At 40.4% G+C, this 24,260-nt stretch overlaps 1 protein-coding gene across 3 annotated transcripts; it reads right to left on the reverse strand.

Moving 5' to 3' along the window:
- Positions 1 to 7,617: 7,617 nt before the first annotated feature.
- cep170ab (centrosomal protein 170Ab) lies at positions 7,618 to 23,476 on the reverse strand. 3 transcript variants are annotated; one of them, XM_034239374.1, is made up of 19 exons: positions 23,356 to 23,476; positions 21,712 to 21,857; positions 21,530 to 21,619; positions 20,668 to 20,746; positions 20,418 to 20,476; positions 19,907 to 20,075; positions 19,212 to 19,349; positions 18,616 to 19,062; positions 17,668 to 18,011; positions 16,999 to 17,124; positions 16,764 to 16,896; positions 14,565 to 16,034; positions 13,877 to 14,120; positions 13,335 to 13,443; positions 13,087 to 13,248; positions 12,458 to 12,546; positions 11,562 to 11,655; positions 9,851 to 9,902; positions 7,618 to 9,433 (listed from the first exon to the last, which is right to left on the reverse strand). In XM_034239374.1, the coding sequence occupies exons 2-19, from the start codon at positions 21,814 to 21,816 to the stop codon at positions 9,240 to 9,242; spliced, it is 4,104 nt and encodes a 1,367-aa protein (XP_034095265.1). In that variant the 5' UTR covers positions 21,817 to 21,857; positions 23,356 to 23,476; the 3' UTR covers positions 7,618 to 9,239. The 3 variants fall into 3 exon arrangements, with proteins under 3 accessions (XP_034095265.1, XP_034095263.1, XP_034095264.1); XM_034239372.1 differs by having other exon boundaries at positions 17,647 to 18,011; XM_034239373.1 differs by having other exon boundaries at positions 17,647 to 18,011; positions 21,712 to 21,854; positions 23,356 to 23,460.
- Between the last annotated feature and the right edge of the window lie 784 nt (positions 23,477 to 24,260).

Genomic DNA, 24,260 nt, shown 5'->3' on the forward strand with positions numbered 1-24,260 from the left:
GCAGGCTGCAGGCGAACCAAGTCCGCGTTACGATGCATTCCTTGATCTCCAGTTATAACGCCGGACTCCGCCGCTGGCCGAAGCTAACGGAGCCCCAGGGTGCTAGCTACGGCCGCCGGGACGCGCTAGCGAGCTAGCACCCTGCAGCCCCGTTAGCTTCGGCGTGGACTCCGGCGGCCCACCCCTTTTAACATTTGCTCCCGTTTAGCATTATGGGCGTCATAGCCATATAGTATAAAAGTCTTACCCAAGGCTGAATCATAAACTAAACTGTATATATGTATAAAGGGTTACGTCCTTAGCTGGCTAATAATCTACATAACAGGCTAAGCTAACAAGCACACAAACACCTGCTAACGGGGTTAACATGTATAATATTATCATTTTACTCACCGAAAAAAGCTGAAAGTAGACTTCTTGGAAGATCTGTTAGTACATTCAAGCGCACAGCACGACATTTTAATTATCTGGTATTTGTAACAATATTCCCTAACAGGCACGATCACCACGAACACAGCTAAAGGATCAAGTACAGTAACTACAACTAACTAACGTTGTAGCCTCTATGGTTGTAGCCTAGCAGATTGGACAAGTTGCTGTTAGCTGACAGTGAGGCACGTATCTGTCAATCAAAGTGACCACGCCCTAATGTATGCACAAACTTTAAGACCTAATATAAATATAAAGGGTCGCGTTAGAAAACAATTCACTCACAGATCCATAATCATGAAGGTGGAATCTAACTATATCGATAATAAAACGTATGGAGCCAGGGGTAGAAACATGTTTTTTTCTTCTGTAAAATCGGGCATTTTAACATGGGGGTCTATGGAAATTGCTCCTTTCTGCAGCCATCGCCTATCGGCCAATATATGAACTGCAGTGTGTGGCACTTCCGTATTGGCTTCCCGGCTCTACCCCACAGTTTGCCGCTTGGTTCTTACTCAATATCAAGCCACAGTTATTGCTTTTATTTGAAATCGTATAATTTCTGACTTTTGTTGCCGTCTGTGAGGAAAATAAATGGGGCTCAGAGCCTCAGAATACGGAAATCTGTATTTTTAAATATTTTTTTCCTTCTAATTCGATATTCTTTTCAAAATAACACACTGTTATTTACTCACCAATAACACACAATTATCCTTGCTTTTATTTATTGGTTTAATTCCATAATCTCGGGCTTTTTTGGCGTCCGTCAGGAACTGAATTTCAAAATAAAAATAACCGGAAACAGACGTAGGCCTATAAGGGACATTTCAAGCATCATTGCGATTGTCAACATTTCTGAGTTTAGGATGGCCGAAGACACTACACTACCCATAATCCCCAGCTATCGTTTAGGACTACAGTCCCCGTAAGGTTACGCAGAGCGTCAAACAGCTGTGTGAAATGGAACGAAACGACGCCAGACTATCCAAAACTGGAATCGAACGCCCCCCCCAAAACTACACATGCTGGCTATTGTGTTTCGCAAAATGTTCTATGGGACGTCTCTACTGAACGTTTTCGTTTTTCCCACAATTAGAAGTTGCCAGTATTAAACACATTGGTGTTATCAAATGTAAAACATATAATTAATAAATGGGTGAAAATCGCTTGTGTCCATAATGCGCAGCATTAATACCCACATGACAGCTCATTGTTACTTTGTAATTCTACTCCACTACAATTCAGAGGTTAACCTGGTATTTTGACTCCACTGCATTTATTTGAGTTACTTTGCAGATTCTGATTAATTATGTGAAATATAAACAACCCTTAAATCAGACTTTAGTTACACCTGAGTAAAATTCAGGTAAGGTGATTGTCAAGTGCCAACAATCAGGAGAGATATTTGATAGTTGGTGCTTGAGAAAACTAAACATGTATCTGCAATTGACATGAATGGAAACGAGTAATAAAGTATATTCATTACTCGTTATTCTCTACTAATAGTTAATTAAAGACTGTATATTATGGCTATTTTGCACATCCCTTTCAAGATTTTCAAAGGTTTATTGACATATCATATACACAACTATGGTGTAGTTATGCAATGAATGAAACACTTGGGTCACAGGTTCCTCAACAGTGCATTACAAGACATCTATCAATATGTGTGTACCTCCACCATTAAACTGTCATATTCTGCACATTTCTTATTCTATCTACATACATAAGAGTATAATTCATATGTATAATATCAGTTAAAATAAGTGCTTCAACATAGTTAACATTGCAGGAAAGCAATATATTAGACGTTAAGTACTTGGTCAGGCTTAATATTTATCTGTAGATAGATACCCCCAAAGTTTTTTTCTTATTTAAAAGAAGACCTTAATCTGTTATTTAATGTTTAAATAAAGGTTAATTCGTTTTTCTGTTTTGCACCTCCTCCTATTAATATCTTTGTACATTCTGCACTAAACTGTTTTATTGTAGAGATCACTTATAGTATCTTCTTGATTTTTTATATTCTATATTTATACTTTCCCCCTATGAAAGGCAAGGCAAGGCAAGGCAAGGCAAGGCAAGGCAAGGCAAGGCAAGGCAAGGCAAGGCAAGGCAAGGCAAGGCAAGGCAAGGCAAGGCAAGGCAAGGCAAGGCAAGGCAAGGCAAGGCAAGGCAAGGCAAGGCAAGGCAAGGCAAGGCAAGGCAAGGCAAGGCAAGGCAAGGCAAGGCAAGGCAAGGCAAGGCAAGGCAAGGCAAGGCAAGGCAAGGCAAGGCAAGGCAAGTTTATTTATATAGCACTTTTCAACACAAGGCAATTCAAAGTGCTTTACAAAAAATGAAAGAAATTAAGAAAATGGCATTTAAAATCAGTCATTAAAAAGAAAAGCTAATAAAATAAACATATGTATGAAAGTATGTACTCTTAATATTTGTTTAATAAAATAAAACACAATAATTCAATAACGTGCTTCAACCACTAGGCGGTGCACACAAGGTACACACAGCCATAATAACTTTGTATTATTAGTGTAGGACACTTTTGTTTTCGTACAACATCTGAAAATGTGTAGTTTTATGCATGCTTTCACATAATTTTACAGCATATTGCTATACTATTTCAGACTCAGTATTTACATTCTTACATTCAAAGAAAATCAGTAATATCTTTAAAAACTACAGTCCTTTTATATCAGCTGTGCACCGTTATGGTGTAAATATACCTATCTGTGAATTAGATCAAATGTAAAAGTCAGCCGAATTAGTGTTGATACTGCAAGGAGACGTATTGTGTGAAGAGAAATTGAAGATGTTGTTTAATTGTTGAATATATTTATGATCCACGTCAAGTATTCAGTTTCGGCGGCATTTTCTCAGTTTTTCCAAAGGTCTTCTCATCAGGGCTCTATAAATAAAGAACTACGGCAGATCTGTAATATACAATGCAGCCGAACCGTGTATTACAATGCCGTTATGTGATGACTTTCAAAGAGAAAAGCAAGAGCGCTCGGAATTAAGTATTATTTTATTCTTTTAAAATGTTTTCCGGATTTCATATCATATAAACACCAAATCCCAGCATGCATTGCGGCTAAAACATCCAATAAACGAGCTTAAAACCATAGCTGAGGATCTTGGGTAATCGATCGAAATGCCTACGTCTGTTTCCGGTTATTTTTATTTTGAAATTCAGTTCCTGACGGACACCAAAAAAGCCCGAGATTATGGAATTAAACCAATAAATAAAAGCAAGGATAATTGTGTGTTATTGGTGAGTAAATAACAGTGTGTTATTTTGAAAAGAATAACAAATTAGAAGGAAAAAAAGATTTAAAAAATACAGATTTCGGTATCCTGAGGCTCTGAGCCCCATTTATTTTCCTCACAGACGGCAACAAAAGTCCTAAATTATACGATTTCAAATAAAAGCAATAACTGTGGCTTGATATTGAGTAAGAACATGTTTTTATGAACCACACAGCATCCGGTCTTCCTCGACCCGACCGGAGAAAAAGACGTGCTGCAGGCAGTAGAAATACATTGCTTTTAAAATCGTGCTGTGCAACACGATAAAAAAGGGGCAAATCGTGTTGGTGAACACGAATCAATAGATTAAAAAATCGGGTTGGTGAACACGAAATGCCGTGAGACTGGGTTGAATATTTAATGCAGCCAAACCGTGTATTACAATGCCGTTATGTGATGACTTTCAAAGAGAAAACCAAGCACACTCGGAATAAAGTATTATTTTATTTTTTTTAAATGTTTTCGGTCTGTTTCCGGTATTTGTTTATGACGATGTGATGTGAGATGTGAGACTGGGTTGGAGAATTGCACAGGGGAACATAACATAGCCTATCTATGCCACAATTTTAGATGCGGATTTTGTTAAACAAATACATTTGCGCTGTGGACCAATACTATAAATTGACGGGGAAGGGGGTAGCAATAAAGATAACACCATTAAACAGTTACACAACATAACAGAAATAATATCGATAGCAGCGTCCCTAGTAACCACCTTGGTAACAATGAAAACGTTGAATGGACACAATTTCCTGAAGTAATCTTCGTAATAACTAGCAAACTAAAGATCATGTACATCCAGGGCCGGCCCTCGGCATAGGCAGTATAGGCGAATGCTAAGGGCACATTAACCCATAGGGGGCGCCGAAAATTGGGGAGAAAAAAAAAAAAAAAGTTAGAAATTAAAACAAATATTTTTCCCAATTTCCCTATTTTGGATCAACAAATTACATCTTATTATCTTATACTAACAGAACTACGCCTATATTGCGTACAGCGCCCATAAACTGGCACACACCCACCCCTCAAATCAAGTTGAACTGCCCCAGCCACAGTAAAAACCAGAGGTTTATGTGAAATTGTTCTTTTTTTTAAATAATGGTAGTGTGCAATTATAGGTTTTCATTTTGTATTTGTGTTAATTTAAAATAAATCAAACTCCCAAAAAACTAAAATCTTGCCTAGGGCAGCAAATTGGTCAGGGCCGGCACTGTGTACATCCACTGCACACACAATCTGAAATAACAACTCATATTTCTCGCATCAAATGACATCAAAACTCATTTTAATGGCCAAACTAACCTTAAAATATGCATTTTCCACCGAGAATAAAACGAATGTCGGCCATGTTTTCTTTTTCTGCAGGGAGAAATGTGAAGATCACGTGACATACTGCAGACGCCAGCCATTGGAAATGAATGATGAAAAAAAACGTAGGGATCTTACAATTTCAGAGGCGTTTTTGTAGAAATACTACGTCCTACGTTGTGGACCAACGTAGTTATTACACGTTTTTTTGTGAGACTGGGTTTTGCACACGCACACAGAATAGCCTCATACATCTTTTTCACACTGGGGCCGTTCTGGTGCTAAATCATCAATGACAGTTCAAATTACACTGAAAAGCGCATAGGTGCATCACCCTGCAAATACCTTAAAAGTCATACTAAATTTGTATTTGTCTCCACGAGCAAATAATCACATCCTTCTTACTTCATGGAGGTCCAGACTGTCCGCCCAGAGCCAAAAAACCTACAATGATATCATGAATATTTTTATTTAAATGCAATGAACGACATAGGGAATTTGAACTTGATAAAACTAAGTGGGAACAATTCAGCCAAAGTGTGCCCGTTTATGTGAACACCTGCAGAAGCGCTGACGTGCACCAGCAGCCACGCTAAATGTTGTTCCCAAGGGAGAAAAACCCTGACACAGCTTTAAGGATTAAGGAAGTAGAGCAGAATATCTGGAGACATACAATTAGTAGTGCAGTGGCAGCCAGGCCTATAAAACCTAATTTGCTGAATGTTCTTGCCTTTGCAAAGAAAGAAAGAGAAGGCCAGAGAGGGAGGGGTGGCAATGGGCTTCTGTTGGAGGAAGGGTCTGGGAGGTTGAAGCTCTGGCTGGTGACTGCCAAGAGGAGAATCTGGGCTGATGAAGAAGTAGACACTTAAATAGATTAATCAGCTTTTTATTTGACCTAGATTAATCTTGATTATCTGATTTAGTTGACTGGATTTAAAATATTTTTCATTTAATTAAAAATGTTCACCAGTAGGCTACCAATAATTTTTTATTTATGTATTTATTTATGTATTTATTTACATTTCCAAAGTATGCGTTCCAAGCAGTCCAAGTTACTCCTTTTACACTATTTTTACTTCCTTTAACCCTGCGATAACTTATTTTTTGGTCCACTTATAGGAGCAACGAAAAGCTGTTAAAACAACATTATTGCCAACTTGTTAGCAAATAGTTTCCAAACTATAAAACAGCATTATTTATACTTTTTCATGGGAAGTGTCAATTTTTTTATTGGATGTAAGCCTGTCATTTTATTTTATATTGTAGAAGATGAACGAGCAGCTTGTTGTGCGTCGGCAACTGTGTTAAATGCTTTTTGTTAGTTTAGTTATTTATGTTACTTCCTGTTTTATTTTGTATTCACCTTGTCTCGTTCCTGATTCCTTTTCTTCCTGCCTTGGTTGTTTTCCCGCCATCATCAGTGTCTGCCCCGCCCCTGATTGTTTCCACCTGTGCCCACTTCCCTCTTGTATAGTGTCCTGTCTTCCTTTGTTTGTTGCCAGATTGTCTTGTGTCTTTTGCCAAACTCTCCCGCGTTATCCTATTTGCATCTAAGTATCTAAGTTATAGTCATTGTCCGTAGATTTAGTTATAGTAAGGTAAGATCAGGTAGAAGTATTTTTCTAGTTATTAGTTAGGTAAACATTAGTGGAGATTCTTTATTGTATATATTTTTGTACTGTTTCTGCTTTTTCAAGTAAAGATTGTTTATTGTACTTGAATCTTGTGTCTGCCTTCGTGCTTTTGGGTCCACTCCTTGTACACCCGTAACACAGCTAGGTTTGACTACTCTGATCAAAGGATTTGCATGTCAAATTGAAATGTGCAAAGTTGCTACTGCTGTCATGTAAATGTACTTGAGTTAAAGATAGTTTTTATAATATTACTACAGTGGCAAACCGGTGCAAATTCGGCACAACCGCTCAAAAAATGCTATACACATACATATAGAATATTATTATAAAAACATAAATATCCAAAACACAGGCAAATGACGAAACAGCTTCACTAACTACACAAAACATACACAACATTTACTAAAAGCACTGCATAAACTGTTAACGCCGGAGTCTCGCTGCGGGGGAACTGTGGCACTCGTAATTGTGCCGCATTTGTGCATAAGATGAGGCCCCCTCAGCAAGATGAGGCCCCACGCAGTCTGTATGATCTGCGTGTAGGGAGGGGCGGCACTGTCTTCCGATATCATTATTACTGTAAGCTAGCTAGCTAACATATCTAACCTAGTCATTTCAGCAGTAGCAAGTTCTTTAAAAACTGAGCGCGTTACTTAAATGCATTAAGTAACTTTCAACGAAAACTATGTAAGCACCACTTTGAATAACACTATAATCTTTCGCTGCAGTAGAATTGATGTGGAAAAAATAAAACAGCTCATGATAATCATGCATTTTATTGGAAATAAGACAAACAATACACAGGTATAGCCAGGTCAACATGTGACCTGACATCATTACAAAGAAAAGAAAAAAACTTCATACAAAACATCAAAATTAAAGATTCTCCAAATGCTCAAAAAGAATAAAAGACAAAGATCAGTAGGTGCTGAGCACAAAATGCAGATATTAATATTTATTCAAGTTGTTTTGGCTAAAATGTTTCAACAGTTCTCGGGTTACATTCATGTGTAAACATTGGTATGAGGCAAGACATTGGAAAACCATTATACTGTCCATCGTTCCATTGCATCGGTAACAATAAAAAAGCTGCAGGACTTTGTCTACGCTGGTTTAAACGCATCATTATCAGAAAAATAATTTGACAATCTGTTCATCCACAGGCAGCTGGCTTTCACCCTGTTTCGTTTTGGTTGAGGGGCATGAAAAAGAAGCGCCACAGGGGCACGTCATGTCCTGTTCCCTCAGAGATGAATATGTCCATATAACAGCTTTGTAATGTGCAAAACAACACCATCTCCTATACACTGTGGCATCTTTCATCTCCAAATATAATGATTGTTTGATCCAGGGCACTTGTGACAAAAAATACATTTGGAAGAGGAAAACCTTTCTGGGAGCTACATTTGATTTCATAGTTTTGTTTATTAACATACACGGTCTATATTTGATACTGGTTTCAAATGACATCGCCATAGGAAAAAGAAAGGCATGGATGGGAGTTTCTGATTGAACTAACTAACATTGGTACATACCCAGTTATTCTCCTAGCAAAAGCTGCTCTTTTCTGATGGAAAATCATTACTGAGGCAGGTTTGGGGATTACAATTGCAACATTATATAATATAAATAACCTATGGCTGGGTAGAAAAACAGTTTCACACACTCTTCCTTTTGTGACTCCTCCCCCTTCATAAGTTCTGCATTGGCATTAAGTCAGCTCTTGATTCAAACTGCAAGATTTGAAGGCTTGGAAAAGAAACAGTAATATGATTTTATCAGGATTTGGGGGGGGAAAATGACAACATAAAACCCTGTCTTCATTTACATGTGTCCTTTTTTCAAATATTTAAAAGAATAAGTACGGAAGCCCAAAGATGCAAATGAGAAAAAAAAGTATTTTTCTTTCCTGCATTAATGACTCATAAAACAAGTTAAAACAATCTAGGTTAATGTTTCCTAGGTTAAAATTGTTTTGAAAATGTTTCTTGACAAAATAAATTAAATTCACCTGGCAACACTTTTCACAGAAAATAGTAAACAACGATAAAGAAAAAAATATCCTACTGATAAATGTTATTCCCTACCTGTTTTACAGATAGAGAAAGATACTTTTTAATGAATTTAGAAAGGTTATCAAGGCAAAACATTTGTTTTCCCTTTTTGTTTCTCAGGGCTTCCGTAGTTAATGGATTGTAAGAATGAAAAGCAACACAGATCCCAGATGGGTCACTGTATATGATGTTACATCTTCTTCATTAGCCCAACAAATAGTACTGTTGTGTTTCATACTGTATATCTCACATAGCTTTTTTGTAAAAGTTCAATCACAAGTCACTTTGATTAACAGTCAGGGCAGTGTGGCTCTCCCACAGAATAGGCATCTTTCTCCTTCTCTTTCCTCCTTTGTCTCAAACGACACACTTTAAATGATTCTAACCCCACACTTTCAGGATATGTCCAACATAAAGGATGCATTCTTATATATGTCCTTGTTGTATCAGTGTAGGATCTAGGACTCTGACGGAGCCCTTGTTCTCGCTCTGCCACCTCTGCGTGGTGTTAAGGTTCGCAGGATTCAGTGGTCCGTCCCTCTGGCCTGGAGAGTGTGCTGGAGAGAGCTCCAACTTCAGGGTGCAACACGGACGCCCCCTGCTGAGCCCCGGGGCTCGTCTTCTGGTCAGCCAAAGGACTGGTCATGCCCATATTGGACAGGGCATCCAGGGTGCCATCAGGGTCCACCATCATGTCAATTACTGTCCAAAAAGAAACGTTTCAAATATAATCAATAATATGCTTACATTTAAAAGAATGATTCAACAAAAAAGGATGGTTTTGTATATCAATAACTGGCCTTCTGTTACAAAAACTGACCAGTAATATACCAACTTCTTCCCAACAAATACATTTTCACTAAACCTTACTTTAAAAACATATACATTTTGCTGTTGTCTAATCCCAGTCTAACTAAATTCATCAAACTCACTTTTTAGATTCTTCCTTCTCTATGGGGGCATGCAATCATTTATTTTCTCTTGGAAACACATAGTGCATACAGTAACTGTATCTTGTCATTTTGTTGGCATAGTATTCCTTTAACACAGTACAAAATACACTTGTAATTTGACGTGTGGCAGTGTAATAAATACTACAGGAAAGCATCACATCCATACCGAGCATTTGTCTTTCCACTCTCCTCAGGTCTTGAATGATGGTTGAAAGCTCCTAGTGGACATAAAGAAAAGCTTTTAATTGGTTGATGTGATTTAATAAGTGAAAGTTCATACACAAAGTAAATCAACTCCATTCATCTGCTCCACACTGCAGGAATAGGTTTGGAGCCGTGCCGTGTATTCGCTCAGTAATGCTTTATGAGCAATGTGACTGTTAGGTGGATAGACATGTCTCTTCAGGGGTTCACATGAGGACAGGCTGGTATGATTTATGACCCTGCGCTCGAGAGAGGTGTGAGATTTGTAGACTCTAACTTTTTGCTACTGCTACAGCCTGTAATCATCTTTTCTGTATCAAAATAAACAACCGTATTTTGTGCACTACAAGAAAAGTTTTGCATGGTTATCTAAATGGCATGTGTGTGTCTGTCTTTGATTTGATCCTCCAGAAAAGCTGTTATACTGTCACTGTGACTGCTTCAGTAAGTAATCAGATATTGTACTGTGTATGATTGCAAAGAAAACAGAAAGAGTGGAGTTAAACTGTATAGCAATAATCTCACCATTTAAAAAGCTAAAGGATAAAAAAAAAACATAAGCAATATGCAAGTTATTCATTAGAGTAGCTTTTTCAAATTACATTTCAGTCTCTCTTCTTGTAATAATTTATGCTCAACTAGTGCCAAAAAACAAACACTATGCTGATTACATACACTCCCCTGAAATGTGTCTGTCTGATGAATGTATCATAATGCCTCACATTCAAACCACAAATTGCACTTCTTCCCACTTGCAGACATTTTGGATGTGCAGATATTATTCCTATAAAGTTAGCTTTCAACACCTTGTGCCACTTTTTGGTGTTCTTTACCAAAAAGATATGGTATCACATGCTATCTAATGTGCATCCATGCAGAAACATAATCACACTGTGACCCTTTTCTAAAGAGCTATTGCCACCCAGTTAATATAAAATGATGGCAACCTTTAATATGTGCAGTAGTTTCTCTGTTTAATGTTATATCATAAATACATAGTTATACATAGCATACATTCAGATTTGAGTTATGATTTAAATCTGTGGAAGCCCTTAGAGGTGACTCAGCACAAAATGTTATGCAAGGATAATCCATCTTGAATATCTTTTGAGAAAACAAATCAGTTTTGACAAACACACACAGTAAAACATTCACCCATTTTGATATTTCATCAATGATAAAAAGTGTATACAAAACATTTTAGGGGAAACATTTTGGTATGCTAACGTTAGCATGCTGACATGGTTACAACACATATGTAAACTTCCTGATTTAGTAGGTATATTCTTTACCATGTTCACCATTTTGGTTTTGTGGTAGCATGCAAACTTTTTCTTATTAGCAATGTATCCCAAGTACAGCTGAGGCTGATAGAAATTAGTCATTACTTTTGTAGAAACCAATATAAAACGACAAAATGAAATGTTGTCCTGCTGATGCTAGAGGAAAGGTTGAAGGATCACCGTTGTGATTAAAATTCAACCTGAGGGAAGCATTAACGTCTGAACCTAATTTTCTGGCGATCCAATAGAGATATTTCTGTCTGGTAAAAGTTGGACTGAAAGATATTGCCATCTCTAGAGGCAAACTGCTACGTGCCTAGAAGTATTACTGTCCTGCATAGTTCCCCAACCTTCATCAAATAAAACAGACATTGTTTGAGGGGACATCACCTTGTTGGAGCTCTTGAGTAGTAAGGAGTCGCGCTCTGCCTGCAGTTTGTTCTCAATCTCTTCCCATTTTCTTTCTTTATCCTTGAAGAGGATCCTGGAGGCCAAGTTGGTACGGAAATAGATGAAGGTAAAATACATGAATATGTTAAATGTACTTCTTTATATAAGTATGAGTTGACTGTTTCAATCATTGTCTGTGTATTGTAGGAATGAAAGAAGGCCTTTGAGTTGTTATAATGAGACATGTAGCTGGTTGTCAGAGTAAACCTTTGTGATGTGCCACTCAAACAGATTGCTTGGCCTAGTTCCAACATCAAACAAAGACAAGATCTTAACACCTGATTTAAAGGGTTTCTATTTTAACAATGCTTTTCTGCACGTGTGAATTTGTAAGAACAATTTTATCATTAAAACCAGATTTAAATTCACAACTTCAACTCTAATTCAGTAGTTCATCAACATGAAAAATACATGTAATAATAAAGAATGCATTTTCATGCAAATATTGCAAGAAATGTAAGTTTTAAACCACTTTAATGTAGTTTTCTCCTCTGTCCTTGTATGACATATTAAATTGAATGTCTTTATGACTTGGACTGACAAAACAAGACATTTGAGGACAGCACCTTGGATTTTGAGAAACTAAGAAACTCATTTTTCATTACCTTGCCTTGATTTTATAGACCAAATGATAATTCAATTATCTATAAAATAGTCATCAAATTAATCCATGATAAAAACAATTTATACACAAAAACAGATTTTAAGCGACGATCTTGACTTCCAATTAATCCAGCATTTGACCGTTCTAATCCCAAATGTACAAACCATTACCAAACCGTAACAAAAATTGTCTTTTTTATTTTCACAAATGTTTGTATATTTATTAAATGTACCTTATTTTGTAGGCTGTTTTATCAACAGACTGACGTATTCTCGCTGAAAGCTGAGAGACCGATGCTAGTAGTAAACTGTCCAGCACCGACTGAAACATGATGAAAAAAACAATCACTTTTTAACAAAGGCAAACAATCAAAGCAGATAAAACAAGAAATATAAAGCAGTCTTTTAAATGATTTTGCTAAATTGAACCTAATTTTAGCTATTACTTATCATGCGTTCTGCAAATTATTCTTTCTCATTGGCTAAACTAGTAGCTTTTGGTCCAGTTTTAAGCAGATATTTGTTCAAGGGTAACTGCTGTTGGAGATATGGAGCTCCCTCTAGTGGCATGCTGTGGTATAGAGTGACTTTATTGTTCTGCAACACAATTCTGTACCAAACATAAAGTATGCTTGAAAAGTAAATCAGTGTTGAGGTGGAAATATAGTTCCGTTTATAATCTACATTTTCCGACAGCCGATTTCACAGTAACGCATTTTGTACACTAAATTCCAATGTTTCTCCATACTTGAAATACAGATTTGAAGGAGAAAATCAGTGATAATTTAAACTCTTCGATACCCCTATGTCATGCAGATTGTCTCACAGCAGAATGTTGTTTTATATCAAAAGAGCGACTCACATCATCTCTATTCCATGTCTGTCTGCGGATGGAGCGTGAGCTCTGTCCACCAGAGCCTCGGGGTCGAAGCTCCACAGAGCGCCCGTTGGTTCCCACAATGCCGCTGTGCTCTGCAGAAGCACCACTCTGATCCAAGCTGTCATCAAACACACGCTCCTCCATCTGTGTAGCAGCAATTTAATACAAATCTTGATATTTTGTAGTTATATAATCAACAGATAGAAATAATTGTATAAAGTTTTGACTACCATAGCTCCAGGGTCGGTGGCTGCAGGGCTGACTGAGTCGATCTCTCCGGCCACATCATGAATTTCTCTGGCAAGCATGGCGAGGTCTTTGGCTAGGTCCTGGCTGATCCTGATGAATAAACACAAACTTGAAATCCCCATTGTTCAAATTGTTCAATTTCATTGTTCAAAGGTTTTATTGTCATATGCACAATAGCTACAGTGTAGACATGGCAATTAAATTCTTCTGACCTGAGCTCCTCCAACAATGCAACATATATAATAAAATACAAAATAAAAAAGAGTGCAAAAAGTCTATATACATGTAAATAGAATATGATATGTACAAGAACAGAATACGAAATTAATAAATTAAAAGAGATATCTTTTAATATCAGATCGCATGGAAATTCATTACTTTCAATATGGACAAAATCAAATCAAATAACAGCAAGTAATAACAGGAATAACTCGGAGCAGAAGAATCATGTTTTAAAAATGTTATCATCACTCATCACTGTTCCCTTTCTACTCTGGAGTACTTCTCACTCCCACCCACGTACCTGGCTATTTCCTCGCTGTGTGCTGTCCAGTCTCTCATATACTCGTCCTGTTCCTTGGACTGCTGCCTCAGAGCAGACAGACCTGTAGGACTAGGAGTGGCGGGGGCGGAGCCTCCTAGCTGGGCTACCCGAGTGGAAGGGAATGGCCGTGGTTGGCTCTGCTTGGAAAGGTGCCGGTTGGAGCCATACTCGTCCTCTGAGGTGGAAGTATAATCCACTGGCACGCGGCGCCACCGAGTGCCAGCTAATGTTTTGATAGAACGGAAGTTTAGTTTAGACAGGGCTTCAAATGTGCTGTCAATGCAACAGTCAGGTTTATAAGGCAAACATGTAAGCATACAGTCGCCTATCCACACACTGAGCAACGTTAGCATTCATTAAGAGTTTCTGGCAAACTGACAAATCCGATATTCGCTCTTCTTTTTGCTTTGTATTGATCTTCAACTCCTGAGAAAAGTATCTGGCCCTTTAGATGTACAATGTTTAACTACTCAGCAGTGTACAGTGTTTTATTGAAAGATTCACACAAAAACTGTAAACTACTAAGATCAGACTTATATTAAATATTTTCTCATTTCCCTCTCATGGCTTCGAGACAGATTATTAGATGTATTAGACGTCTTATTTAGACAGTAAAAGCATCAGATAAAAGTTGGTTTAATATGGAAATATTAACATTACTACTTACAAGCAGGTGGGATGTGTCCATAGGAAGAGGTCCCTCTATTCTTATCAGGTAGCTTGGAGGCGCTGTTAGCCCGAGCCCTGGGTCCAGACACTGAGCTCAAATTGGACCCTCTCAGTCCTTGTCTGATGGAGTAATCCCCTGCTACACTCCGGGATCCTAGACCTCTGCCCCTCGTCACTGTGGCCTCTGAGTCGCTCTGGGCTGACGGGGAGCCCACCCTCTGCCTCCTAGGCTGTGCCAGAGCCTCTATCCTGGACATTCCCCTTCTTGCCATCCCTGTCCTGGATGTGGAACTCGCTGTGGAGGCCTCAGAAGCTACCGACATCCGGTCGAAATCAGCAGGTTCGGTGTCTGAGGAATCCCCATGCCGGGATCGCCTCAGCAGGGACGCCCTGGTGGGCCTAGGCTTGGGACCACTGGTGTTTTTACTGGCTGCAGAAGAGGCTGGGGCCTGGCTGACCTTAGCCCGACTAGCCTTGGTGCTAGCCCCCACTGTTTTGCTCCCAGTCGGGGCTCTGGTAGTAGAGCTTTTAGATTCCTGTGTGTTGGGCAGGGAGTCGGAGAGGAGCGAGTTGGTATTGACATCATCGTCTGTGAGATCCAGGGAGGCCCAGGGGCGACTAGCCTTCGGAGGTGCAGGTGCCCTGGCCTTGACCCTCCTGTCCTGGGTCTCTCGGCCCCCGGTGGGGCCTTTGCCAGATGAGCACACCATTGTTCTCTCCCTCTGCTGTCCTGCTAAAATCCGCCGTTTCTGGATCACTTTTCTCGCTCCTTCGGCCTGGCTTACTGTGCTGGTCGTGTCAACGTCTGACTCTGGTGACAAGGAGCCTTCGATGGACTGACTTGGTGGATCACCTTGGTCTGACACAGTCGCCTCTAAAAAGGCGGCCACAGCTTCTGAGTCTTTCTGTAGCGATGTGTTCTCAAGGCCGACCTCCCTTATCTGAGTTCTGCTGCCTGTGAGTGCTTGGATACGAGGTCGGAGCTCAATGGAGGGGTTGGAACTCGGTTTATCCACAGTAAAACTCTCCTGCCTAAACAATGGTTTGCCACTACTTTCCCTGGCCTTCTCCTCTTCCTTTTTCCTCTTCCGTGCCTCCTCCATTCTCTTCTCCCCACTGGTTAATCGACGAGGGGGCATTGCCAACACACCTGACTGGCCTGATCTCCCACCAGTGCTGTCCTGTGACTTGGCTGGAGAGGAGCGACTGGGGCTGCCACCGTGACTGCCCACTCCACCAGGGCAGTGACCTGGTCGATTCCTTCCCCGGGACATTTTCTCCTCATTGCTCTCCTTCTCCTGTAGCTCTGTGTCCTGTTTCTCCCCCATATCCGTACGAAAGCCCGCGCCAGGGGTCCTCCTTCCTAGGACCAGCTCCTCACCTGGCAGCTGGGGCAGGGTTCTCCTCTTACGCTCTGTGTAGCCAGACGAGGCAAAGGAGGCTGAGTGGCTGGACTCACTTATTTCAGCTGAGAGACAGAAAACACTTTTATTAGTAAAGAGGATTCTTGGAAAGATGGGAATTACACATCAACGGTGGGGGGTATGCTAGAAGAAAAGATGCATTGGCTCCAAGGGTTTGATTCAACTGTTGTTTTCTACCAAACTCAACAGAATCTTTATGTCCTTCATACTTTAAAGGGGACATATTATGAAAAACGAACACAGTGATTATGCAAACATATTAATGGGATATGGAGTGCCCACTAACACACAATATGTGAAATAAAACCACCCAGTTGTGGGTTGTGGGTTGTGCATTGATAATATATTTATTGGACATAAAACAAATAAAACAGATACAATAGTGCAAGAGGAGAGGAGCCAAAGACACGGCAGCCATCATCACCGGCGCCATCTTAATTTCTTTATCTTTTTTGTGAGGTTGGCTTAAAGAGACAGGCACTAAAACGGAGCGTTTCATACCACGGGTCAATTAATGTCAGATAGACAGTACAAGAAAAAAAACGTGTTACTTGAACAGTAAGCATGTTAACATCTTCTAGTAAAAACCAAAATACAAGTATGAACGTGAAAATGAGCACTAGATGTATCCTTTAATGCATTGTCTGGACATTTTTGATTTATAATGCTTAAAATCCATTAGCGGTGGGTTAAAGACACACACACGTAACTTCAACTTAAAATAAGTTGACAAACTGAATTATTTCTGTCTTTTCCATTCAGATTTTAGATACCTCTGTCCTCTGTGACCATTATGTGACTCTCCCCTCCGGATCCCTCAGGGTCTGTCCTGATGTGACTGGCAGCCAGAGTAGCCCACTGCGAGACCCAGCGAGGACCGCCCACCATCAGTTCCTCAGACAGTACCTGTACAGCATGAAAGATACATGAGAATAATTATTATAATTCACTGTGTTTGGAGACATGACAACTCTTTCGGTTGAATTTGAAAGCTTTCAGTTGTTGCACCTCTGTCTCCATGCGTCCATGCTTCCCTCTGTCTCCACCAGACCTCTGGGAGGTGAGCCCCTCTCTTTGGTCAGCACCCCCCAGCCTGGACACACACACACCCTCCTGCTCATCCACACCAAACACCTGCAACATACACACATGAAAAGGTCAGAAAGTGTATGCCCAGTGTTATTGTATGTTTGAATATGCAAATTCAGCGTTTCCTTAGGTGTTGTAAGGGTCAACATTTTTTCACAGAGCGTAATAAATCCAAAAATCTACAAATATTGTCAATAGCCCAAAACAAATTTCAATCTATTTTTGCAATGTTTTTTGGAGAATAATATTTTACAAAGTATTAGAAATAAAACGTATCATAAGAATATCGAGAATATATGTTGTAAAATGTATTTTGCAAGACACTTCAGATGTATTGGGTAAAGAAATTACCTTGTTGATATTAAAATTCCCTAGCTGATTTCTCACATTAACACGTTAATCATTTGTATTACAAGTGTTCTAAAAATGTATGTTTATTTAATTTAATTAATGTTAGCAAATATCATCTAACGCTAATTTTGGTTAATTTAGGATAAATCTACAGACACAAATAAGATAGTCATTAAAATAAAAACCTAAACCAGTATCTTGACCCTTTCTTTTCACCTTGTCTATCATTTTCCTTGCCTCTTCCTCTTCCTGATCTCCATTCTCCAGCTCAATGGTATAGGTCCCCCTGTCACTGTAGTCATCTCCATGGTGATAGCCCTCATCGCGTCCACCCTGCTGATGTGTTGCCTCTACGCGTCGCCTCTCTACGAATCCACACGCCGCTTTAGAAATTGAAGACTTGCGACGGCGAGCCGGACTGTCCTCCTCTGCGAAGAGCCCCTCCGGTACGTTAGCTCGACCTTCTCTGATCTTCATCCCGCCCCAAAGCCCCCACGAGCGCTCCTCCATTGTTGTGGCCCTGCCTTTGCCTCCGAGTGCGTTCTCTGAGTCACTCTGTGTACCGTCCTCATGTTTACTGCCTGGCATGGGAGGGGTAAAGAAGGTTATGGGCTTAGGCTGAATTATTATTATATGTAGAGACACATGGCAAATGGCAGAGATGGCAAAAGTACACACATCCTTTACTCAAGTAGAAGTACAGATACTCGTGTTTAAAAATAGTAGAAGTACTGACTAAACTTCTTTACTCAAGTACAAGTAAAGAGGTATGGGCTTCGAAATGTACTTAAGTAAAAAGTACCCATAAAGAGTAACTGACCTCCCTTTATATTAATAGAACAGTAATGTCATTGTTAGCTAATGAATGTTTCCATGCTGAACAATGTTTTTATTTTTTCATTGGTGGCTCTTGTTTAGAGAAGACCAGGAAATGATGGATACACGGATCGTGTTGAAATACACATACACGCAATGACTCTAAATAATAATGATCATGCCACCAAACACACATTCAAACTAAAGTAACAAACCTGTTTTGAAAATGTAAGAAGTAAAAGTAAAAAGTCGTCAGAAAAATAAGTAGTGGAGTAAATTACTGATACCAGAAAAACGTACATAAGTACAGTAACAAAGTATTTGTACTCCACTACTTCCCACCTCTGACAAATGGCTGCCCATACCCACCTTTGAGGCTCTTCAGTTGCACAGGCACATCACTCTTCACACTTTCCCCGTCCTCCTCTGCAACCGTTTCTTTAAGAGCCAATGGCAGCTCGTTTTGGGCCAGCCAGTCAGCGACCTTGACCTCCGCAGCCACCATGGCGGTCTGAAGTGGACTCAGCTCCTCCCCGACAGCCCTTTTGAGTCGGGGCCTGGTCTCCGGTCCCACCTTCGTAACCCGATCTTTGGCGCTCACTTTACCTGCCGCCATGGGGTCAAACTTAATGGTGAAGGAGGCGTGACCATGGCCTGGATCTGTGGCAGAAGAAGCATCTTGATCTCGTGAGGGGGCTTCACCACTCACTTTACCTGCCGAGGCGGTGTCCTTGGTTGGGATCTCAAAGTAGCTGGGCTCCTGATTAGAAGCTGCTTGTGGGGCCGATTTTGGGGCCTCGGCACTCTTCTTGGTGTCTGACCGAAATAAAGAGGATATATAAGGGATGTTTAGCACTGCTAAGGGAATAAACTAAAGATTCATCCATTAAAGGGAGATTTAAAGGTGCGTAAAATAGAGATATTTCAACACATTTTATCGTTTGGTTTTAGAGTTATTTAAACACCTGTTTCAGCTTTCTCTCGCTTCTGATCTGAGGTCTTCTCCTCTGGCCTGCCTGGTTGCCGGTTCTTAGCTTCTTCATCTCCCCACCAGGCAGGCTGGCCATAGAGAGGCGTGATTTTGTGTAACACTGAGACGTCCCCTGGCAAAAGAAACACATCAGTTGAATGATGGAATGAGATGGCTACATTTTACACAACTAAAACATTTAATACAGATTTAAAGGGCCCCTATTATGCCCATCTTCACGTTTCCTATTTGTATTTTGTGCCTCTACTCTGACATGTTAACATGCTTTAAAGTTCAAAAAGGTCTTTATTTTCCTCATACTGCCTGTGCTGCAGCAACTCTCTTAACCCTTTGTCTGAAACCAGAGCCCAGTCTGCTCTGATTGGTTAGCTGGCAGGCTCTGCTGTGATTGGTCAACCGCTTAGAAATGTCCTGCTCCCGCCCCTTAGCCTATCACGTACAATGTGTTGGAGCGCTAGCCAATTGAAGCACAATGGTAACATAGTGATGACATAATGTTATGGAAGTAAAAAAAGGAGTCATTGGACAAATAAATGACTCAGTTGTGCTTGTTAACATTGAAACCCTCTTGCCCACAGCGCCCGTCGACATGATATCCTAAGTCTCCTGTACATTTGTGAAAGTGGCATCTGAACACTGAGATCTGTGTCATTGATTTGCTCTTCTCACCTGGCGTCTTGTCCTCCACCCTGCTGGCTTCAGGAGGCTTGGCGGCGGCGGCCCCCCCACCCTCTGCTGCTGCTGCTGCTGCCTTGGAGGGTTTGGCCTCAGATGTACACGCTTCCTTCTCCGGAGGTTTCCTCTGGTTGAGCTGCAGCTGGCTGCTGAACTTCTCATGCTGACGGATGTGATAAGCCAGATTTTGTTTTATTGGACATTTAAGAACACTTGCATATTGCATATCATTGAGGATACGTCCGGAATATTACTGCATCTCTTCCTCATTAAGCTACCTGGGCAGTTTGCTGTGATGATTCTGAAGCTGCAGATTCATCGCTCTTGTAAAAATATTTGTGCCTGGTTCAGCACAACTTTTTGCTCTCTAACTAAAATCCACTTCTTTCAGGGTTTTTTTTTACACAGTGACGTACAAATGTAAGAGCTTTCTGGCTGCACTGTTTTGAGCAGGTCTTTCACACTGTTACATTGACACATGAACATGCACGAGGTACTGTCTAACCTTGAGAGCCTCCTCCGGAATCTGCATCTCTCCTCGAAGCACGGTGAACAGGTTGGTATGTGAGGCAGGTTAAGGTGAAATAACTCTTTGCAGAGGTGAGAACCATGCACGGATAGCTTTATCTATTATGCAGCAGGCAGATTGCAATGAGCATTCACAGCTATTCAAGAGCAGATAAAGTTACAGTGTCGTCCGGGACATTGTCCTGTGTGTCACCGGGTTGGACACATACAAAAGATTCAAAGGATATCGTATCCAAACCTCAACTTGTCATCAACTTTCAGAGTGACGTAGATCTGCTCCTGTATTCTGACGTCATTGACAAATGTCTGTAGACAAAAACAGAAAGGGGTTATGTTAAGGACTGGGTACTGAATCACAACCAAATATTAATAAAAGTTTGGACCTCCTGCTTGGTCAGAATCCTGTATATTTTGCAATATGTTTGAATCATTGTTTTTTTACACTGTAATTTGGCAAAAGCAATGCCTGTTTGTGTTATGAGAGCATTACCAAAGGACGAATAAAGCTTATCTGTCCTTTTTTGGCAAATCGGACACAAGTTTTGTATTTTACTACATTGTAGATATTTGTTTTATTATCATCTATTGTTTCTTTTTTTATTGTTTTTTTGTTCACATCATGCTCTCTTTAGAGTATGATCCCCTGATTTTTCGTCTTACTGATTGATTACAATTTTTTTCTTTCACATTTGGTGTTGTCTAATTATCCTATCGTTTTTCTTTGGTAATCTTTTGTCTAATTGTCCTTTTATTTTACCATTGTCATTGAGAAACTCTGTTCCTTTGTAACAGTTTATTTTTTAGGAGTGCAATGGAGGCTTCTAGCTTCCACATCACACTTGTGTAAATCACACATTGAACCATGAATGAGTGAGATTTACAGTGAGCAAAGGGAAAACTACACCATAGTGTGGAAACAGCCTAGTGTCAGTGTACTATATTCAGATAAATGCCATACAGTATGTAGAGATTCATACAGATTCTGGTTAAACATAGTGTGCCTCTTACTATTTCAGAGATTGCTTCTCTTTTAAGCAGTAGGTAGATGAAGCTGTAAGACACAGGATAGTAGAAACATAAAACACTCACCCCGTTTAAGCTGCCCAGGTCCTTCACTTTATGCTCGTCTGCATTGGGCTCATAGTTGATGACAGCGTGCTGCTTGTCCACACTGCGAGACTAAATCACACAAAATCCAGTCAATCACTGTCCACGCTAATCTCAGCGCTTCAGATGATAATCCAGCCTGGATGGAGATATGACAGCCTCACCTGCAGCATGAGCTCACAGTCGTCCCTCCCCACGAAGATCATCTCCCGGGGCAGGCGATGGCGCGTGCCCCCGCCGCTCACCAGGAACCAGGAAGTCAGACTCATCTCTGCCTCGCTAGCTCACCTTTGACCCTTAATGCATCCTGCTGGAGACAGGAACAGTTAGACGGCAGTCATCCATATGTGAACAATGCTTTGATCGATACAATTACAAGTTCTTACAGGCGTGAAGGAGGCACGCTGCTTTACATAAGAAAATAAACATCTGTGTGCATGTGTCATATGTACTGTAGCTATTTTGGGAATCACCCGAGGACACTGACACATCTCTGTGTGGAGAGCAGCAAATACAAATAAAGTGTATAAAAGCGAGACTCTAAGATTTTAGACATCCTAATACATTTCATACAGCTGCTCCTTCTTAGTAGATAAAGATAGATTTGTCAGTTTGGCTTACACAGGGATTTTAGCCTTTGCACACCATTTACATGCACAAACAAGGAGAGGGATAACCCCCAAAAGCATAATAGGGCCCCTTTAAAGCACAAGTTATTGCGTGGATCTTTGTGGATGGACTCATTCTAGATCAATCAACTACATCTTGTGAGTGTATGTCAAATAAAGATGCTGCATGAAAGTGGAGTGGGCTAAAGGTCAGAAAGGCATCCATGCAGATTGCATTTACGGCACATGTGCATTAGGACAGCTAATTTAATTGGATGCTGGAAGTCTGTATGAGCTCACAATGGCCAAAAGGAGACAGGAAGTGGGGGAGAAATAGACATTGAAGACAAAGACAGCAATACTATTTTTTCCTGAAAAACCCCACATCTCTGCTTCCCATGATGCTCTCTCATATAATTGTCAGATAACAGCTCTTTTCTCTGAGGCAACAGCCGGTCCTCCCTCTGCAGGAGGGAAGCCATAGGTGAGTATGTTAGTGGGATGTAATTACGCACACGTTGTCATATCTGGGGCTCATTTTTGTGCATCAACTCGATCCCAATGGGACCTGACAGCCCCCCCACACCCCCTTCTGGTCATGTTAACCCTTTCAGTTGCGTGGCTTGTAGTGGCCCATATTTCCCTTTAAGACGCTTGACCGCACACACGCATATACAGCTATAAATCTGCAAATGACAACACGTCAAGCGTGCATGAATGGGTTACAGTCGGCCAATGACAAGCCTGCAAATTAGCCCAGTTAGGCCCAGCGCTTATCGTGGAGCCGTATCATATCGAAACCGTCCCAGAAATACATAACGCCTTAGAATAATATTATACAAAGACACCGCACATAATGATATTCATAAATGTATATCGACACTTTGTCTGCCTTTAATTCTTATTACCGACAGAAGCCTATCGATCCTTGGCGTTCACTGTCATGTCCGTGTGCTCTTTAAGCCCAATAGAGGCTAATTTAGACAGATTCACGACAACACTTATCACGTGTTATTGTAAATCAGGTTATAGAGGCTGTTTGTGCAGCCGAGGCTCCCCGGTTATGGACGACGGATAGAGGCTAATAAGGCTTGTCGCACAAACACAGCGATGCTCTTTGTGAAGCGTCTCCATCCATCCTTAAACAGCTGAGCCCATCGCAGGAAAACAAACAAACGGAGGATTAGACATGTCACTCACCAGGTGCGGCTCCACGGACGATCAGCATCCGATGTGTGGAGGGTTATGGAGAGCTGCTGCTGATCCTCACCCCGCCGCCCAGCCCTGCTCTGCGGCAGCCCCGCGTCTTGGCCTGACGGTGGCGCTGTGCGCTCACTAGGAGGAGATCGGGAGGTTATGTAATACTGACAGCCAACTGTGAGTGGCCCATATTTGATGAGTAATGCTGGGTTTTGGAGAATGCAGTGATTTTGCCAAACACTTATAGACTCATAATAATTTCCCAGCTAACGAGGGCTAATTATGTCAATTAACCTTAGCAGAGGTGGGAAGTAACTAAGTACATTTACTACAATTTTGAGTACTACTTGTACTTTACTTGAGTATTTCCATTTTCTGCTGCTTTGTACTTCTACTCCAATTCAGAGGTAAATAATGTACTTTTATTCACAAGCTACCCTGCAGTATACAAAGTCATTCAAACGAGCTGCACCTTTACCAGCTTTGATAACACTTTAATGATCAATCATTATAATGAAAACATATAATATATATTTCTGAAATGGACCAATCTGCATATGACTACTTTTATTTCTGGTACTTTAAGTATATTTTGATGCCAATACTTTTGTACTTGAGTAACATTTTGTATTCTGGACTTTTACTTGTAAAAGACTATTCCTACTCTCTGGTACCTTTTTGTGTGTAATTGTTTTATGTCTTTTACATATTTATGTTGCCAGGCTTGGGGAGTAACGGATTCCATGTAACGGGATTTCAGGATACAGAAAAAAAGTAGCTGTATTCCCTTACAGTTACATTAGAAAAAGACGTATTCAGACTACTGTTACATTTCTAAAAATGGGGGATTACTAGCAGGATTATAATGTTATTAGAAACCTAAAAAGATCATAGTGTGTTTGTTG

This window comes from Gymnodraco acuticeps, unplaced genomic scaffold, assembly GCF_902827175.1.
Source record: "Gymnodraco acuticeps unplaced genomic scaffold, fGymAcu1.1, whole genome shotgun sequence".
In the NCBI taxonomy this organism is placed as follows: Eukaryota; Metazoa; Chordata; class Actinopteri; order Perciformes; family Bathydraconidae; genus Gymnodraco; species Gymnodraco acuticeps.